The 17,302-nt window shown below is 44.8% G+C and overlaps 1 protein-coding gene across 1 annotated transcript in view; it reads left to right on the forward strand.

Annotated features, from left to right (window-relative positions):
* The window catches only part of LOC149328867 (neprilysin-1-like), a 53,618-nt gene extending 39,071 nt beyond the window's left edge, over nt 1-14,547 (forward strand). The window contains exons 9-12 of the mRNA XM_089559119.1: nt 312-456; nt 6,487-6,810; nt 10,706-10,866; nt 14,190-14,547. Coding sequence (XP_089415245.1) covers nt 312-456; nt 6,487-6,810; nt 10,706-10,866; nt 14,190-14,547 — 988 coding nt within the window. The remainder of the gene's footprint in view (nt 1-311; nt 457-6,486; nt 6,811-10,705; nt 10,867-14,189) is intronic.
* Nucleotides 14,548-17,302: the final 2,755 nt, after the last annotated feature.

Below are 17,302 nucleotides of genomic sequence, written 5' to 3' on the forward strand. Positions count from 1 at the left end.
ACTGGATGCCTTTCAGGATATAAATGAATGACATTATCCACTAAAGACAGAGCGTTGTCTTTGTCGTGCGTTGTAATACTAAACACTCGCCTGTACCTGCTGACAAAAATGCTATTCTAGGCGCCTTTCGCCATTTTTTCTGTGGGTTCATGTACTCAACAATATTCAATAGGATGACATCAAAGTGCTTCGTGTCGTGGAACCTGCCAACGTTTGTTATTGTTCGTGTAATGAAATGTGGCTAGAGTTTTAGTTTTTTTTTTCAATAGTTTTCAAAATCTCTACAGAGCATCGCTTGTCTTCGCGCGCAGGAATTACAAGCCTGTCCAAACGTGCTTGCGAGCATCCTATGACAACTTCAACGATCCCATGGTGAGCCTGTTTGTGACCAGGCACCTGAAACCAAGCATAACAAGCAGCTTCAGGAGCATGTTTGAAAACATCAAGGAGGGAGTGGTGAGTGGGAACTGTTGTTCGCTCGAGCGTGCGTCGAAATTCATATTACGTGACTAGAGACTCTCCAAAGGTGGCTTCCTTAATATTGCTCTATAGAACCCACTGTTCCCTGGAGCCCCGTGACAACTACGGGCATTCCTGAAGAAAATCCAAATGACTTAGAAGGCATAGTGGAGAGCAATGCAAATGCCCTATTATGGGCTGTATATATATTCGCTATCTGTGAGACTGTGCCATGTTTTTGTTATCAAGGCATGAGTTTCGTAATCATTTCATTCCAATGCAACGATTTTTTCATTAACTAGGCTTAATTGTAATTAAAACACAACACTGACTCTAACGGAGCCGTCGAGGAAGGCATGTGCACATAAAGGCCTAGAAGACTCCTAACCAGATACTTTCAAGGTAATTTTCTTCGCCAGCATGAGCAGCTGCAAAGTTAAGCTGAGTCTTCAAAGAGGTTGTTTTCCTCATATCTCAAGCTAGCGTTCAGCTCCGCCTCCAGCCGCCATTTTCCTCCGATTAAAATGTTAATCTCGGCAATGAACATGACCGCTTGCCTTAATGCTGCGGACCACCTCTTGTATTCCGCACCGTTGCTCTAAAATGGATAGAATGAATTGCCTGATATTAAAAAAAACTACCCTCCTTAAGCACGGAAAATTTTCTCTTCATAATTTTTAATTTTATGCCTTTCGCTTAATATCACAAATTGAAGCCCTCACCACAGGCTGAAGTTCAGCTTTGAACATTATTTCTAAACAAGTATGAAGATAGCATTGTTGTCCTGCCTTTTTATTTGAGCCCTAATCTTATTTCTGAATTTTTTTCGGGCACTGGAAGTAGCTCTGGATCCTTTGTTATGATAAAACTTCCCAATGCGCGATTATTTTGGTAGTATGCAATCATGCAGTTCCTTCCAGATACATCGCTTCCTTGATTTTTAATGTTTCCTTAGAGCACGGCGTGCGAGACCCTCTTTATAAAGCGACTGAACAATGGCGTGAAATCTTGCATTAGCAGAGGGCGCCACATCTTCGCCGAACACGGCACTCCAGTCAGTATCTATAACTTCACTCCTGTAATTGGACCAACTTGCATCATCAATCTTCCTACAGTTGTTCTTGGACTCAGTATTTGATGTGTGGTGTCATCAGGCAATAAACAGAAAAGAGATCACTAGCTCAACTGTCATCACACCGGAAATAACACTAGAACCACCAAAGTTGCACAGGCCTACGACAATGATTGCTTCGCAAGAGTCACCCTCGTAGGAGGTTCAATTTAGTAGTCAAAAACATGGCTATGTAACAGGTCAAGGGGATGTCTGGAGGTCGGTTGTTTACATAGAATGATTATACTTGTCTCACCTACAGTCACTGCATTCATTATGCTGAGTGTAACAAAATCCAAATTTTTTCGAACACAGTTGCAAAATCATTATTCAGACCCTGACGGCGGTCATTAAACTACTACCACAACAAGGTTATTACAAGATATTACTAAAATATCTGCATCTTCATTATTTCCACAAGCTCTGGCAACGTGTCGTAAGATTTTCCTTTATTTATGCATGCAGTGAGTCCACCTCTTCTCCTGTTACTACGTGTTTGAGACACACCAACGTAAGGTTCAAGGAAGGACGCCTTTGATTCACTTTTAAGGCGAAAGCCTTTAGTGTCTCATCGTTGTAAGCAGCAGTTGTCGACAGAAATGTCACGCTTTTCAGTTGGTCGAAACGGTCGTGATGTCACAGTGCACGAACTTCAAAAGGGGCCAATTGTACTTTGGCTAGTAACCATGCAACCAATTGAAGGGATCGTATAGTGATGCTCCAAGTGGGACTGAGCTTAGTTAATTGCTTAATTACTCAATTGGCCTAATTAACTTTTCTAGTCAGGCCATACAAATAAATAAAACTGAGTAGGAAATTGGTCGAGCTCGGGAATCGAACCCCGGTCTTCGGCGTGCGAGACGAGCATGCTATCCACTCCGCCATGCCAGCGCGATGGTTTGTAATGAACAAAGGCGCGTCTAGTGAACACGGTGTCTTCGCTCACTCCCATCCTCCTCCCTTTCCTCCTGGCGAGGTTTAGGTGTCAACCGAGGTATGAGAGACAGATACATTTCCTTTCCTCAAAAACCAATTTACCGACGAGCGAGGCGGAGAACCGAATGGGCGATGGCGTTCTATGGACTCCCTGGCAGCGTTGCAAGACGCTGTCGCGTTCCACTCTTAGAGGCGAAGCTTAACATCTTAACCACACATCAGTGACCACACTTGAGGTCAAAAAAAGTTCCCCACTGAATTTTGACGGCTGTCCATCGAGATATGCGAGACAGTTACTGCGTAATTTCCTTTCCTCAAATACAATTTTCATTTTCTTCCTTACGGGTCCTCTTTGTCTTCTTTCACTCCCACTTCCTCCCTTCCTCTACGGTGCGATTCAGGTGTCCACCGAGAGGACAGAGAATTACTGCGCCGTTTCCTTTCCTGAAAAAGCTTTGCGTTAAAAGGGCAAGACATTGCGCCGAACGGGTGGTGGCGTTCCGTGGACTCCCTGGCAGCGCTACAACACGCTGTCGCGTTCCACTCATAAAGGCGAAACTTAAGCCTCATTAATTAGCAGTGAATTAGTATTCAGGCATTAATCAGTAATTAAGCATTAATTAGTGATTTGTCATCACTTAGTAATTAGTACTCGATTATATGTGACGCCAACAGTGCCACAGAAGCAGCGAAAGTGGTGTGGAAAATGCTTTCGCCTCTACGCACTTTAGACAGTCAAAGTGCCCCGTGAATTTTTCAACCAGGTTTCCGAAAAAAAACCTTCAAATTGCAAGCACAGTTCATTAAAAGCATAACCAGTTCGTCTCCCTTATGACATAAGCTTCGGACATTTAAATGAAAAACAGAAATAGTTCTGGTCAGGTTTCCTTAGGTTCGACACATGATTATTGAAAGAGAGGATGTCAACGTGAGACATACTCTTGTTGATGGCTACAGCCAGTAAAAGAAACCAGGTTATTGGAACGTTTTCACATCACTCTCCGATGCAATGCAAATTACACGGTCACCTTCCTTTTTTCTTCAGAAAATCTTTCCATCTCTTTCTCAAGTAAATTCATATTAACGCTTTCCTCTTTTTTCTGGTAAGCCAGAACAGCTTCCATTTGGAGGCGCTCAGATTTCCGTAAAAGCGGAGACCAGGGCTTCCTGTTCCCAGTTCAAGACATTTAGACTGCCAGCGCTACATTTGTCTTTCGGCTCACAAAATGTATGATTACTGGAGGTGGGTCCTCTTTGTTCTTTTTTTGGGGCGGAAAGCCTGTGCATCCCATCAATATCTGCTTCACTCAGACAACGAACATCATTAGACTCGGCCAACTCGTTCACTTTTGACAGCAGATTTTCATCATCATTTCATTTAAGATCATGCCGCTCAAGATGTTGTCGCCTCCAAAGCTAGCCAATCAGAATGATAGCCAATCAGGCTATCATTCTCCTTTTCCTTACCCACAGCATCCACCAACTCCTTTTTTGAGGACAAGACTATCAGAGTCTCTTTTTTTTTGGTTGGCAAGAATTTCTTCATATTTCCCACACATCCACTGCACCTATGCTTCAAGGTGTTGAATAGTCTTCTCTATTTCCATCAGATCACGAATTTGGTAGTTCAGCTCCACCAGTACAGAAAATTTTGACGTGCTGTCTGCTACCCCACTGTGATCAGTCATGTTCATTTATTTGTTTCTGTGATGCTTTCTGCCCTCTCGGACGAGAAGCTTTACAATCCAGAGGCCCGTGTGCTGTGCGATGTCAGTGCACGTTAAAGAACCCCAGGTGGTCGAAATTTCAGGAGCCCTTCACAACGGTGTCCCTCATAGCCTAAGTTGCTTCGGGACGTTAAACCCCAATAAACCAAACCAAACAATTTGGGCATTTCCAGGAGCTTTTAGAGCCTTTCCCCTTTCCCAATTTTCTGGGAGCCATCACAGCAGCTTACGTGATGGTCACTGTAGGAGCATTGGACGCACGTCTTATACTGGTCGTCACCACCGAGTTTTTCTTTGCGCCCTGGACACGTTCCTAGCATAACAACGCGGTGACAGTGTCGCGGCACAAGTCAGGCTACACTGCTGGCAGCAAATACCAGGGGCAGCAACGGCTACGAACACGATGTTAAACTAAGAGGGAAAAAATTCGCTGTGGCTTAGCTTGGTTAAACCCGGTAATTTCAAAAGCAATATCCGTACCTACGCCATGGTTCAGCTAGTAGTGTAGCTGGTGGTGGTGCTTGTGGTTAGACTTGTGGCGATGCATCTGTTATACAATTCAATCCAATCCAATCCAATGCGATCCGATCCAATCCAATGTAATCTAATCTAATCTAATCTATTCTAATCCAATCCAATCCAGTCCAGTACAATCCAGTCCAGTCAGGCCGCCGTTCATGTGCACTGCCGTCGCACACGGACGGCGCGAGATCGCGAAGCAATGTTAAGCCGCTGGTGGTTGGCACAGCTACTGCTTTCTAGCGACGTGAGTCGAGCCTAATCTCTTCAGTGTAACGCCACAATCGCGCTCCTAGAGGAGAGCGCAGGAGTTAGGCGCCGGTGGTGGCACCGCCGCGGCTTTCGACGGCGCGAGTCGGTCGCCCTTCTCTTCGGCGTGATGTCACACATGACGTCACACAGAGGTCAACTAAAGGTCAATGGTGGCACCGCCGCGCCACGGCAAGGGCTGAAAGTGGAAGTAGTAAAGCTTTCGCTGTAAAATGCGGTAGCACAAACCTTCGAAATGCGAGTACAAAGCGAACGCTGTCAGAGGAGCTGGTGGTAAAAAACAGTCACATTATCCAATATGACTCATTACGAAGGGTTTTTTGGTCGATGTGAGGAGACCTGTGAAGTACAAGCCAGCTCATCGGCGAGCAGACGGACGAGTCCGCCTAGTCATCCACGACAATATGGCTGGGAAGATAACGTATGAAGATCAGGAGATGAAGCGGCCCAACCTGTGGGCTTAAGGGCAAGTTGGATGCCATTTCAATAGTGGCGGAATATTGCTCTTCGATGACAACCGGTTGAATTAAAAGCGGTCGTGAGGAAAATAGTCAAGCCAGTAGTAGAGGAGTAGATCAATTCAAAGGCATGAATTTATTACCTGTTGTTGAGGAATGGGCTCGCTGAAGTGCTCTTGAAAAATCTTGAAATACGACGACTCCTTGGTAAGACGATCACGCAGTTAAAGCGAAGACCGGCAGAAAATAGAAATAGTTTTGTACGGCATGAGAAACCAGGATGGAGGCAACGCTAATTCGTAAAGAAAATTTAATTTTTAAGTTGTGCACCATGATCTAACTGGCGATCCATTAAATGAAATGAGTCTATAATTTGATGAATCTGAGTGGTTCTATGCGTTCTATCAGCCTTTCGCTTGTGCGTGCATCGCGATTGTTCACGAGAAAAGGGAGCCCTCCGAATGTGCGATTTCTATTCCGGCAGGGTGCCGCCTCTTTGTAGCGAGGTGGAGAGTTCACCGCCTAAAGCCAGACGGGGTGGTTTTAAATGGTGCAATCTTCAGGAACACCAGCCACTGACTGATATAACTAAAAAGTGTCCATTTTTTGTGCTCGCTTTTAGGTGGTGATGCAGTCTATGGTTAAGAAATCTTCTCCACATAACCTAAAAGCAGTGCTGAGCAGCTCACTGGTAACTGTATCTGCTTTGCCTTGGAGCGTTTTTTTTCTTCTTTTGGAAGAAAATTCCGCAAGAATTTTCCGCAATGAAATTGTGCGGTCGACGTTGAAAAATTAATAATTAAGCGCGTATCAGGCAGCGTATGCTGCGGGCCAGCCTGGATGTCATCGCAGCTTCATTCGTCCAATAGGCCTTGATATCAATTGCTAGTAGGAAAGTATTTGGATGATTTACCTCCAAGTGTCATATATTTGTTCCCGTTAACATAACTAATAAATTTAGGTCAAGTAGTAAATCTCCCAGCAAATTTTCCTCTCGCCCACGCAGAACCAGACCGCCGCGTCTTTTGACTGGATGGACGAGACGACGCGGGTCAAGGCACGCGTCAAGGTCAACACGGCGACGCTGCAGATAGTGGAGAGCACCATCCGCGAGGTGAACGTCGAGGAGGAGTACATGACGGGCGACTTCCTTGCCAACTACGTGCGCATCGCACGCTACAATAAGGAGCGCTCTACCCGCTACCCGGAGCCCGGCCAGAAGCTGGAGGAATCTCTCAACCTGCTCGTCGGAGGTGTCACCGTGGATCACCAGGACATCGTTATCAGTGTGCCCGCGACCAACCTCCTGGAGCCCGTGCTTTTTGAGAATGTAAGACATGCCTGTGAAAGGCCACCCGCTGCTAGCCTGTTACAAGCCATCAAAAGCCGGACAAACGCTTCAGTTTGAGCGCGTCCCTGACAGCTTCCTTCCCAGCCTAGGTTGGACATGACTTGAACCAAAAATTGCATTTAGAATTACAAGTGCTCGGTGCACACTATGATTTCCGTGTTTGTCAGGATTTTCAGAACTTAGTGGTGGCAGAGCAAAAAGCAATTTGCAGTCCAGATTATCCGGTGTACAAGTGCACGCAATCGCTGTCAACGTGTTCGAGAAGCATCTCACTGCACCCTGTAGTCTTCGCACAATTTCAAGTAAAAGTAAGTAAGTAACCCTTCAACTAGGGAGGCGAAACATCCTTGGAGAGCTGGCAGAAGTGCATCTGATAGAGAAATACCATAGGGTCTCATATATAATAACTAGTCAAATACCCCAGCGCCCACTCGAATCAACCTCCCCGGTGGTACCACGGCCACTTGCTCTTCGCCCATTGCTATCAGTAACATTCTCTAGCTCCACAACTTTCCAAAGACACCCACCCGGAGCATAATCGAGCGACACGGGAAGCTATGCCCAGGGCTCCGTCATTCCACGTCACGTGACAACGATGTAATTTGGCGTCATACCAAGTGAAGTGACAGCTGTGAAGTTTGACGTCATACGAAGTCACGTGACAATGATGTATTGTAACGGATTTGCTTGCAATGGCACGCATCTCCGCTAAGTATATTTTCTGATTCCAGAACAGCAGTTAAGAATTATGCCAATAGCAAAATGAACTCGTCGGCGGCTGAAAGTCTAGAATAACTCCCCCCCCCCCCTCTCTAATCGCTTAATCGCCTCAATACCCTCCCCTAAGTCAGTCCACACAGCGAACACCCACGCAACAAGGTTGGTCGCATCTAAACGCGAGCACTAGTCAACCTGTCGGAAAGCGACTTGCCTTCTTTTCTCGATTCCAGGGATCGACTTCTAAACTTCCATGACCTCACCCTGTTTTATAGAAATTCCCACCTAATATGCCCTCCGCTCCATAAGTCTGTTCCGAAGAGCAAACAGATTTTGTGGTACAGACTTGAAATGACCATTGCACGACCACTTTTTGTTCTCTTCATTATAACGCACAATGAAGCCTCTCCTCACTGCCACTTTTTCCTTTGCACCAGAGCTGTCTTAATCATTTTCTGAACTGCTCGAACAAATCTAAACCTCCGTGGCAAGGGTTAGGAAGCCAAGGGCGACAGTAGGTTGCTCTGCGGAGCTCACAGCTGTAGCTGCACCTTTAGAGAGTGGGGTCCGCCCGAGTGTTCATCAACATCATCAGTGTAGCTACGCCCACTGCAGGACAAAAGCCTCTCCCATATCTCTCCAAATAACAATGTCCTGTGCCAGCTACGGCCACCCTATCGCCGCAAGCTTCTTAATCTCATCCGCCCCCCTATCTTTTTTCCCCCCTTGCTACGCTTGCCCTCTCCAGTCCATCAGAGGGGCCACCGAAGCCCGGCTATCTAGGGCAGCCTGAGGGACCGTCGTTGCCCTGTCCTCTTCTCCCCTCCATCTCAGCGTATCCTCTTGTGAGATAATAAAGTTTTTACCTACGCAACTGCACTTTCCCTACTGGTGGGCGCAAGATGGTCTAATCAGGCTGAAGAAACCTTGGCTTCACGTAAAATTTGTTGACGTCGCTGCAATACATGAAGCGATTGGGTGTTGTTAAGACCGCAGTATCTGTCGGAAGAACTCTAGACCTGATGTCTCACATCAACTCTTCTTTTTTAACGCATCGATATTTTCGGTAACCAACGCTGCAAAAGAGTAATAAACTTTTGCACTCACTGCGAATACTTTACTCATCAAGCCGTGGAACTGCTGTGTTGTAGACAAAATGGTGCAGTTGATATGGATTGCTAACGATGAAGCATCCTGCCCCCCTTTTTGCATTTTCATCATTTCCACGTAATCTACCCTCTTTATTTGCGTATTTATCTTTTGCACCAATTTATTCACGTTTAGTTGCTCTATTACCTTCTTGAGAATCCATATATGGATATGTGACTCAGATTCAGCGAGCGTTTATCTATTGCACAAATATTTACAGCGAAGGTCGCCGCTACCAAGGAACATAGAATATTCCTGAGCATACTTTGGGAGATTTTCACTCGCGACAAGTGAAATTTACTACATAGTGTCTTCATCGTCAAGTAATGTTGCCTATCCCGTGTCCCCCAATTTTTTTTTCACACCAGTGTCTTTCCTTCATTGACTCATTTTGTCCTAGACTATGGATTTTTTTGGGGTTCCTGTCCTCCAAGCAGCTCGCCCCACGTAATCACTCACCGCATGTCGGGACGTTTTTTTAAAAACTACTGTGTCGTGCCACCGCTCGAAGCGATTCATTTTGTTAAATCCGTAATGCACATTTGCACACCATTAATGCACACCATAAATAGAAGGAACCTCGCAACAAAATATGATCAACGGACTCCTATTCTTGCGAGCGGAATTTCTCTCCTATTCGTTTTAATTGCAGGCTTGAAAGCTGTAAGCTTGTATAATTGAAATTGCTGGCTTTAGCAGAATCATTGGTCTATTTCATCACTTTTGCGCATATTTATTTGGAAAACCGGCTCCACTTCAACATCTGTGGCGCCTCCTTCATGAGTAAACAGACAGTTTAAGAACAAAATAATTTAGTAAGCAAAGTTCGTAGAGAAGCTACTGATGCCCCTAAAAAAGTACCATCACTGCATCTAAATCGGTTAGGAGTACGCTGAAGAGATTATGAAATGCTTGTATGTAATAAAGCACACAAATATGACTCGAACTATTTCACATCTGTAATGATGGGCAGGAACCGGATTGCCCGCCGTGGTGGCTCAGTAGTTATGGCACTCGGCTGCTGACCCGAAAGACGTGGGTTCGATCCCGGCCGCGGCGGTCGAATCTCGATGGGATAATTTCTAGAGGCCCGTGTTCTGTGCGATGTAAGTGCACGTTAATGATCCCCAGGTGGTCGAAATTTCCGGAGCCCTTCTCTACGGGGTCTCTCATGGCCTGAGTCGATTTGGGACGTTAAACCCCTCTAAACGAAACCAAACCAAACGAGCAGTAACCGGAGCAGATCCAGGGCAATTTCGCAATTCCAAACTGTAACACTACTGCTCTTAACATACATCAAGCGATCGATAGTATCACACAATGGTAAACTTATTAGCAGAAGTATTAAGTAAAGTATTTGCCATTACGAGGGCCTGCGGTAGGCGGCACACTTATTACCTGTACCAGAACTTAAAAGCGATCGCTCTTTTAGCGTTTTCGTCCTGGGAACACCTCAGAGGACTACCTCTTCACAGACGTTCTATTTGTCGCTTTCTGGAAATCTCAGTTTTGTATCATCTGCTGAGTTGCTATGTATACCTTAACTCTGATGTGAGTTTGCTGCGCTTCCTTCTCTTACAGAGGACCGCATAAAATCCTCTTCCTAATAATTTCATCTAAGTCACTGCTTTCCGCAAGTTCGGCCTTCGAAAGCCCCACCGCCACGTGCTTTTTTCTTTCATTCACGGTCTGACGCTCAAAGCTCTTCTAAAGCTCTGGAGGCCGTCGAGGTGCAGGACGAATATTTTTGGTTTATCCGGCACCATTTGGAAAGTAGGCATTACCGTAACTTGCTGACAGAAAAGTGTGTCTTCTGGGCTTTTATAACAAAGATGCAAAGCAGGGATGAAGTGTCCTCAAGAAATACAATTTGTTCCGCCTGGTAAAGCATTTGCTGTGCACAGAAGCTCAAAAGTTTTTCAAATGTTTGGGCATGGGTGTACTACGTGATCTCTTTCACGGGGACAGTGCTACAACTCCTCATCAAAACGCCGTGATTCCTTCGCAGGTCAGGGAGAAATTCGTCAACATGTCGGTGGTGGGATCCGTGCTCGCTAGCGAGATCGTCTCGGTAGCCTTCGCACCTTCGGGGTCCATGTACGCGGCCGGAGGGCTCAAGATGCGATGGTGGCCAGAGCGTGTCTACAGCACATACGAGCAGCGTCTTGCGTAAGCATGATTGTTTCCTGCCGAAGAAAAAAGGGCCAGTTTTAGAGCAATGCACATAATTCGCTTCCTTAAAACTACCAGTGCACAGTGTGACACACTTTTGATAAATCTGCGAAACGCACTAAGTGCTGACCGAATACCAATGGTTGAGCGCTGAAGAGTTTTCTTTTTACAATTCTGAAAACCAAAAGACCTCGGAATGTGGCAATATACGCAGGTAGAGTGTTCGCAGTCTACTGGCGTGAATATGGGCAGGTCTGGGCAAAAAAGTGATGAACAACAGATGGCTTAAAACAACACAACTTCCGAAGAAAAACTTCAGATAAGCTGCTACTAGACACCTATACCCACCTTCCTTACGCGCATTCAAAGTAAATTAAAGTGAACTAATATTGTGTAACACCTGAAACACCCCGCACCTATCATTTCTTTTTACTAAAGCGCCAATAACAAATGTTAACTTTGTTGGCGGCAAACAATTAGATGCCTTCCTGGCCATGCGTAACTATCACGAAAGCTTTCAGTGCCTGAAAGCTTAACTTTACTGAATTAAAATAAAACGTAACCGTAAATTGAGCTCGACCGGCAGATTAGGCACAACGAAATAAACGCATGAAAAGTAAACCGTCAGCGTGTGTATAGATGCCTGTTCTTGCCTACTACACCTTAATAGCTCTTTCTCGAGACGGGCGTTTCGTACTGATTTTCCTCTTGATGGTCTTCAAACTATCATTCCTTAGAAAACTCCTGTCATCTATATTCCGCTTCACAGTGTGCCCCTACATAGAGTTTCTTACTATTACCTAGAGGGAAAGCTGGCAGCCCGTCTATGGGAGTTTGCATGTTGACCCCTCGAGACCACTTCAGCCACCATGGGCGCTCAAAGCATCATGGGGCGGTGAGCTACTTGTTGCGGAACTGCAACTTTTGGCCAAAAAATAATAGAAAAATTAAGCTGTTTGATAACTACAAACGTCCTAATATTCAATATCTTGTCTAAAGATTGCAACAAACGAGCAGAAAAGCATTTAAGTGCAAAATTTGCCCAAAATAAGAGATGAGTAGCTTTCCCATTGGTCAAGTGATGAACACTAAAAAAACTAATATTGCGTAATTAACAGGCGCACTTTTAAAAGAAAATATGTTTTGAAAAAAAATTTTGTTGCTTTTTTTAATGGCATTTCGGAAGAGTAAAATCTTTTATTGGCGTCGTGTGTCGTCGCGTTTTCACTACTATGACTTTTGCACACTGCGTGCGCGCGAAAGTCGTCTGCGCACAAACGAACAGCGTTTTTGGAATGAAACATCTTAGTAATGACACTCCGTGTTCCTGAAAAACTACAACTGTTCCGCAACAAGTAGCTCACCGCCCCATGATGCTTTGAGCGTCCATGGTGGCTGAAGTGCAGCGCCGCCAGCTTTCCCTCTAGGTAATAGTAAGCAACTCTATGGTGCCCCTAGTTGTATATTTTGCTTATTAGTCATTCATAGCAACAACGCGACCGACGGGACAGAGAAGAAGAGAGATAACACAGAGCGCTGAGCGCTGACGCAACACAGAACCGTGCTCTGTGTTGTCTCTCTTCTTCTCTGTCCCGTCTGTGGCGCTTTTGTTATGGATAACGGTGAAAAACAAGTCGCCCAACAACTGGTATTGTACTTATAAGTGTCACTTTGGAAATTTTTGCTTATTAGTCGTAATAGTCTAATTTTTTCTTTACCTTTGCGTCAGCCTCAGGCGTATTAGCTGGCTGACCAGCTGCCCGTTTGCACCGCGCATGCCCGCATGCCTTCATTACCACACTCAGAAGCCTAGACAAACACTTCATATTACACTCGTAGTTTATATCACGCTTTCTTGGCGACGACTTTCCAGTTTTAGGCTGCAAACTAGCTTAACAACCCTTATATAAAAGAGCGAGAAACATTAATCTGTTTTTTTTTCGTGTTTTCTAAGATATATTCGTTTTACTTTTCGTTCGGTTCAAAACTGCTCCACGGTACAATCCTTCTGCATGACAAGGCTTCGCTATCTTTGACCGACGCGTACAACACTTCATAACTTTCGCGTTAACCCATTCTCATCAGTAATGTTCACGCAAGAAGTGTGCCTACAGGACTGAGCACCTCGAAAATATTAATCTCCACTGATTGCGGCAAAAAATTTAAATTCCTGGTGCGTAGGCTACCAATAGGTTGTATCTAGATTGCGAGGAAAAATTGCCACAGACAGATTATTCGTTGCGCTGTCCTTTGAGCTGTTTCTGGAATCAGCACTAACAAACAAGCCCAATCCACAACATTTGTGCACTATTAGTTGGCCTGCGTCTTAATACTCAAGTAGACATGGGGCACGTTCAAGGATGCATCATGTGCAGACCGGTGATCCAGGAGGGTTTGGGATATCTGAGAATCTTTGTATTCAAATTTTTTTAGCTATGTGCAGCCACGAGTGACTACATTAAAATAACTCTGAGCACAACTCCTTACCTCGCTCGTGAAAAGTGAAATTCACTTATTTGCCTTTCTTGTAGCTCTGTTTACAATAGCATGGCAAAATAAAACATCTTTAGTGCTTATAAAATTTACAATTCTTGATATTATTTTGCGCGTCATCTTACCATCTACGGTGAATGACACAAAGGTTGAGGAATATATTTCACCGAGAAAACAGTCTAGCTCCTGCAACCCGAAACGGCTCCTAATTGTCTAGGAGCCCTCTGACCTCCACTTCAGGCCTCGCCCTAGTGACCCTTCTTCGCTGGCTCATCGGGTCAGCGGCTAGCAGAGCGTCTTCCCCGGAAAAGCGAAATGGATTTAGGATCGGACCGTCTGCCTGCGGTTGGCGGTAAGCCTAAAAGGCAGCGTTGAAGATCGGCCGCTAGAACTCGCAGGTGGCTTAGTGAGTGGAGGGCAAGCTAGGGTGGGTGCGTTTCGATACGACTGGCGATATGCATGATTTGGCCAGAAGCCGCGTGCAGAGCTCTTACTGGCGTCGAGGGAGTACTGGTGATGGGTATGGTGGCTACTCTAGCTGGTAGTCAGATATCGTGTCGGCACCGCTACCACGGGGGTTTGAAGAGCGTTCCGTCGGCGCACCTGCGAAGTGTCCCCTCATAATAACCCTCTAGTCATGTTGACATCAATCCTTCTCTAAGCCCTTCTTTTAACGGTGGCAGGAAAAGTAGCACACTAAGTAGGTACACCTATAGTCGTGATACTGTAATACCTTGTAGCTATTTCCTATTAGCTGTAATTACGGCTGCCTTTGCTGAATGCAAGCAGCTTATGCTCTGCTTAAACACCCGGCATCATGCCTGCAGGTGTTACGAGAGCGAGTACTACCGGCTGGAGAAAGACTTCGTGACCTCCAGCAACTCTAGTGCCGGCACTCGGCTGCCTGAGGATGTCAGGGAGTTTCTGATGACGTACACGCGGGGCCTGGAAATCGCCTACGCATTGGCCGACATCAAGTACAACAACAACGCTCAGCTGTTCTTCATGCGCTACTGCCAGCAGTTTTGCGACAGCAACGCGGGCAACCCAACGCCTCAGCGTTTGAACCTCAACGTCCGGCTGGCGTGTATGTTCCCGCTGGTACACAACGAGGGGTTCCGTGAGACCTTCGGATGCGAGCATACGCACACGCTCTATCCGAAGGTGAACTGCGCGCGCCTTTAGTTCGTGGTGGCCCTAAACAGGCTGAGTTACGATAAAGAATCATCTTGTTTTTGGTTTTTTTGCGAACAGGTTTACCCTCGCGCCTTTGTTGCGAATTACGTGATTGGAACTGTGGCTTCTTATGCTTACTGTTGCTTACGATTCAGTCTTTTTTCTTTTCACAGAATTTCTATTACTGCGTAACCGTTATTCGTATTCTTTCTATACAAGTGAAACTTGGCTCCAAGCACAACTGATTGCCAACAATATCTGAATCTTCTCTGCAAGCAATTGGTAGGGGCTGCTGATTGACAAACTTTTGACGTGAACAAATTGTTGCTCCGCCAAAGGATTAACGAATGAAAGGAAAAATCACAGTGTAATGACTGCTTTTTAGGGGTTAAGGGTTAGGGGTTCGTTAAGTAATGCTTGTAACGAAAATCGTAATGGAGAATTTTTTTCTGTATATTCGTGTCAGAATTCGAGTTCCCAATAACGTTGCTGCTTAAGATAATTTGCAGAGAATCCGATATACAATTTGGGATGTCTGTGGCGATCATGTTCATTCAACATGCGTCCTGTCTTTGACAGGTGCGACTATGCATCAGCGCTCTCTGAACATAGCATTTTTACCGCAATTTTCGGTGCGTTTGTGGTTACGCAGGATGTACGTCGATATCGGTATCTTCCATCAGTTCTGTCTGCTACGTCTTGCTCGTTCTCATCATATTACGGGCTAAACCACACGTTGCTGTTTCCATCGTTTTAAAATTGTTTTCGACCTTCATCCTGATACAACATTAAGCACTTGCCCGGCTGATACATGTAATATAACCGGCGTTCTAACTGTTAACAGCCCGGAACAAGCACCAGAAAACAATTTTTTTGGACGCGATGGTTGGGGCTAGCCGGGCCGCATCAGATTATTGCAGGCTTAGCATATATCTAGCGAAATTTAATGGCCCGCTAGCCATGGTGTCGGTAGCGGACCACAACCCATCCGTGCACATTTCCTTATAGCCAACGACACATGATTCTCTTGTATGGTTGTGCTTTGTGCTTTGTGTTTCTTGGAGACTTTTTTTATTGATGCTTTGGTTTGCTATAAAATGCCTGCTAATTTTGGTACCGTTAACGGTTACGTTTTCTAGAGTTTTAAAAACTGAACGTGTTTCCATCTGAGTATGTTTAAAATTTTTATATTTTAAACCTGATGTGTTTTAAATGTGTGTTTTGAATGTACTTCAAACTGGATGTGCTTAGATCTGTAGTGTTTTGTTCTGTAGTGTGCTAATTTTAGGTCTGTGAAAGAAAGTGCTAGATTGAATCCTGTATAATCTGTACTAGCACTACTGCCGAACTGTACATAGAGGGGGCCGGGCTTCGTCAAGTCGCTGTTATGCGGCTTTTACCCGTCACTCCCTCTTCTCTTTAAGAGAGAAAATAAAGTTTATTTCAGTTTTTTGGGCACATCGATCATCTGTAGTATTATCACACACCAACTAAGCCCAACAGAAGTGTTACTAAACACTTTCGATGGCGCCATTTTATATCAGTTCCCTAAAGGCCCATGCGGGCATTACAGGGGGGGGGGGGGGGGAAGCATCAAAGAAATCTTAACAAATATATGACACAAAATATAAAGGGCTCTGAAAACTGAAATCAACAAGAGGCCAGGTAAAATATAATAAGAGAAAGTAAAAAAAATGGCTATGAGCAGATACTTCAAAAAATGTACATGTAGCAAGGTCGCACAAAAGAAACCAACAAAAATCCAACTTTCGGAAGTTAAAAAACATGGCATCTAAAATTTCGCGGAAGGTAACGGCCAACACGCAGACACCCAAGCAAGATCCAAAAAAAAGTATTGAATCACACAGCGATAATGTACTCGCATCATCATATGTTGGAATTTTCTAGATATGGCAAAAGAGCTGTTTGAAATAATTATGTTTCAGCGATAGCCTCAATGCTACAAGGAAGCTCATTCCACTTTTCAATGGCCAGGACCAAAGGTTAGTATTTGTATCGTACTATGCGAGCGAAAATGCAATTAATCTTCTTCATATGGTCTACATGAGCCGATGTCTGCTGTGCCGGGAGAGCATGAGAACATGTAAAATGTATGTGGTTGTGGTAGAGAGTATGGAAAAAAAAGATAATCGGCAGAATTTTTTGCGCTTGACCTGTGGCGGGAGATGGAGTGATGTTTTCAGTTATGCCGAGAATACTGGGAATTTTAAGATGTGTTTATTGCTTTCGCGATGGCTGGAGTTATGTTTAGAAAAGTATCTTGCTAACGGCATTGGCATTCGACGTTCAAGTGCCTGTGAAATTTGCGTTTGGAGAAACTCCTTGAATACATCCGCTGTATCCTCACAAAACACCTATGAACTCTGAGCGTGCTTCCATAGGGCGACTGGCAACACCGGCAATATGATTCCGGAGAGATTTGTTTTTTACGCCTTAGTACGCTTACGAGAAGCAAGCAACGGGATCATATGTAACTACTTAAGAAAGATAGAAAAATACAAAACAACTAAAAATAAAAATAAATCTATTCTTCCGCCCTCAAAGATCGTAAGTCGGCTTAGCTTAGACGCAAATCTTTTATTGGAACTTTTAGATTATTCATATTTAGCGGATTGTAACTTAAGTATCTATTTGGGAGTCTCAGTAACCAGTCTGGTACCATCTGTTGTGCATTTTATGCATCAACTGCGAATAGAAATGTACAATGCCTGTACCTAAATTCTGCGTGGAAGGCATGCTTGTC

This window comes from Amblyomma mixtum, chromosome 9 (assembly GCF_055824585.1).
Source record: "Amblyomma mixtum isolate Tamu chromosome 9, ASM5582458v1, whole genome shotgun sequence".
NCBI lineage: Eukaryota > Metazoa > Arthropoda > Arachnida > Ixodida > Ixodidae > Amblyomma > Amblyomma mixtum.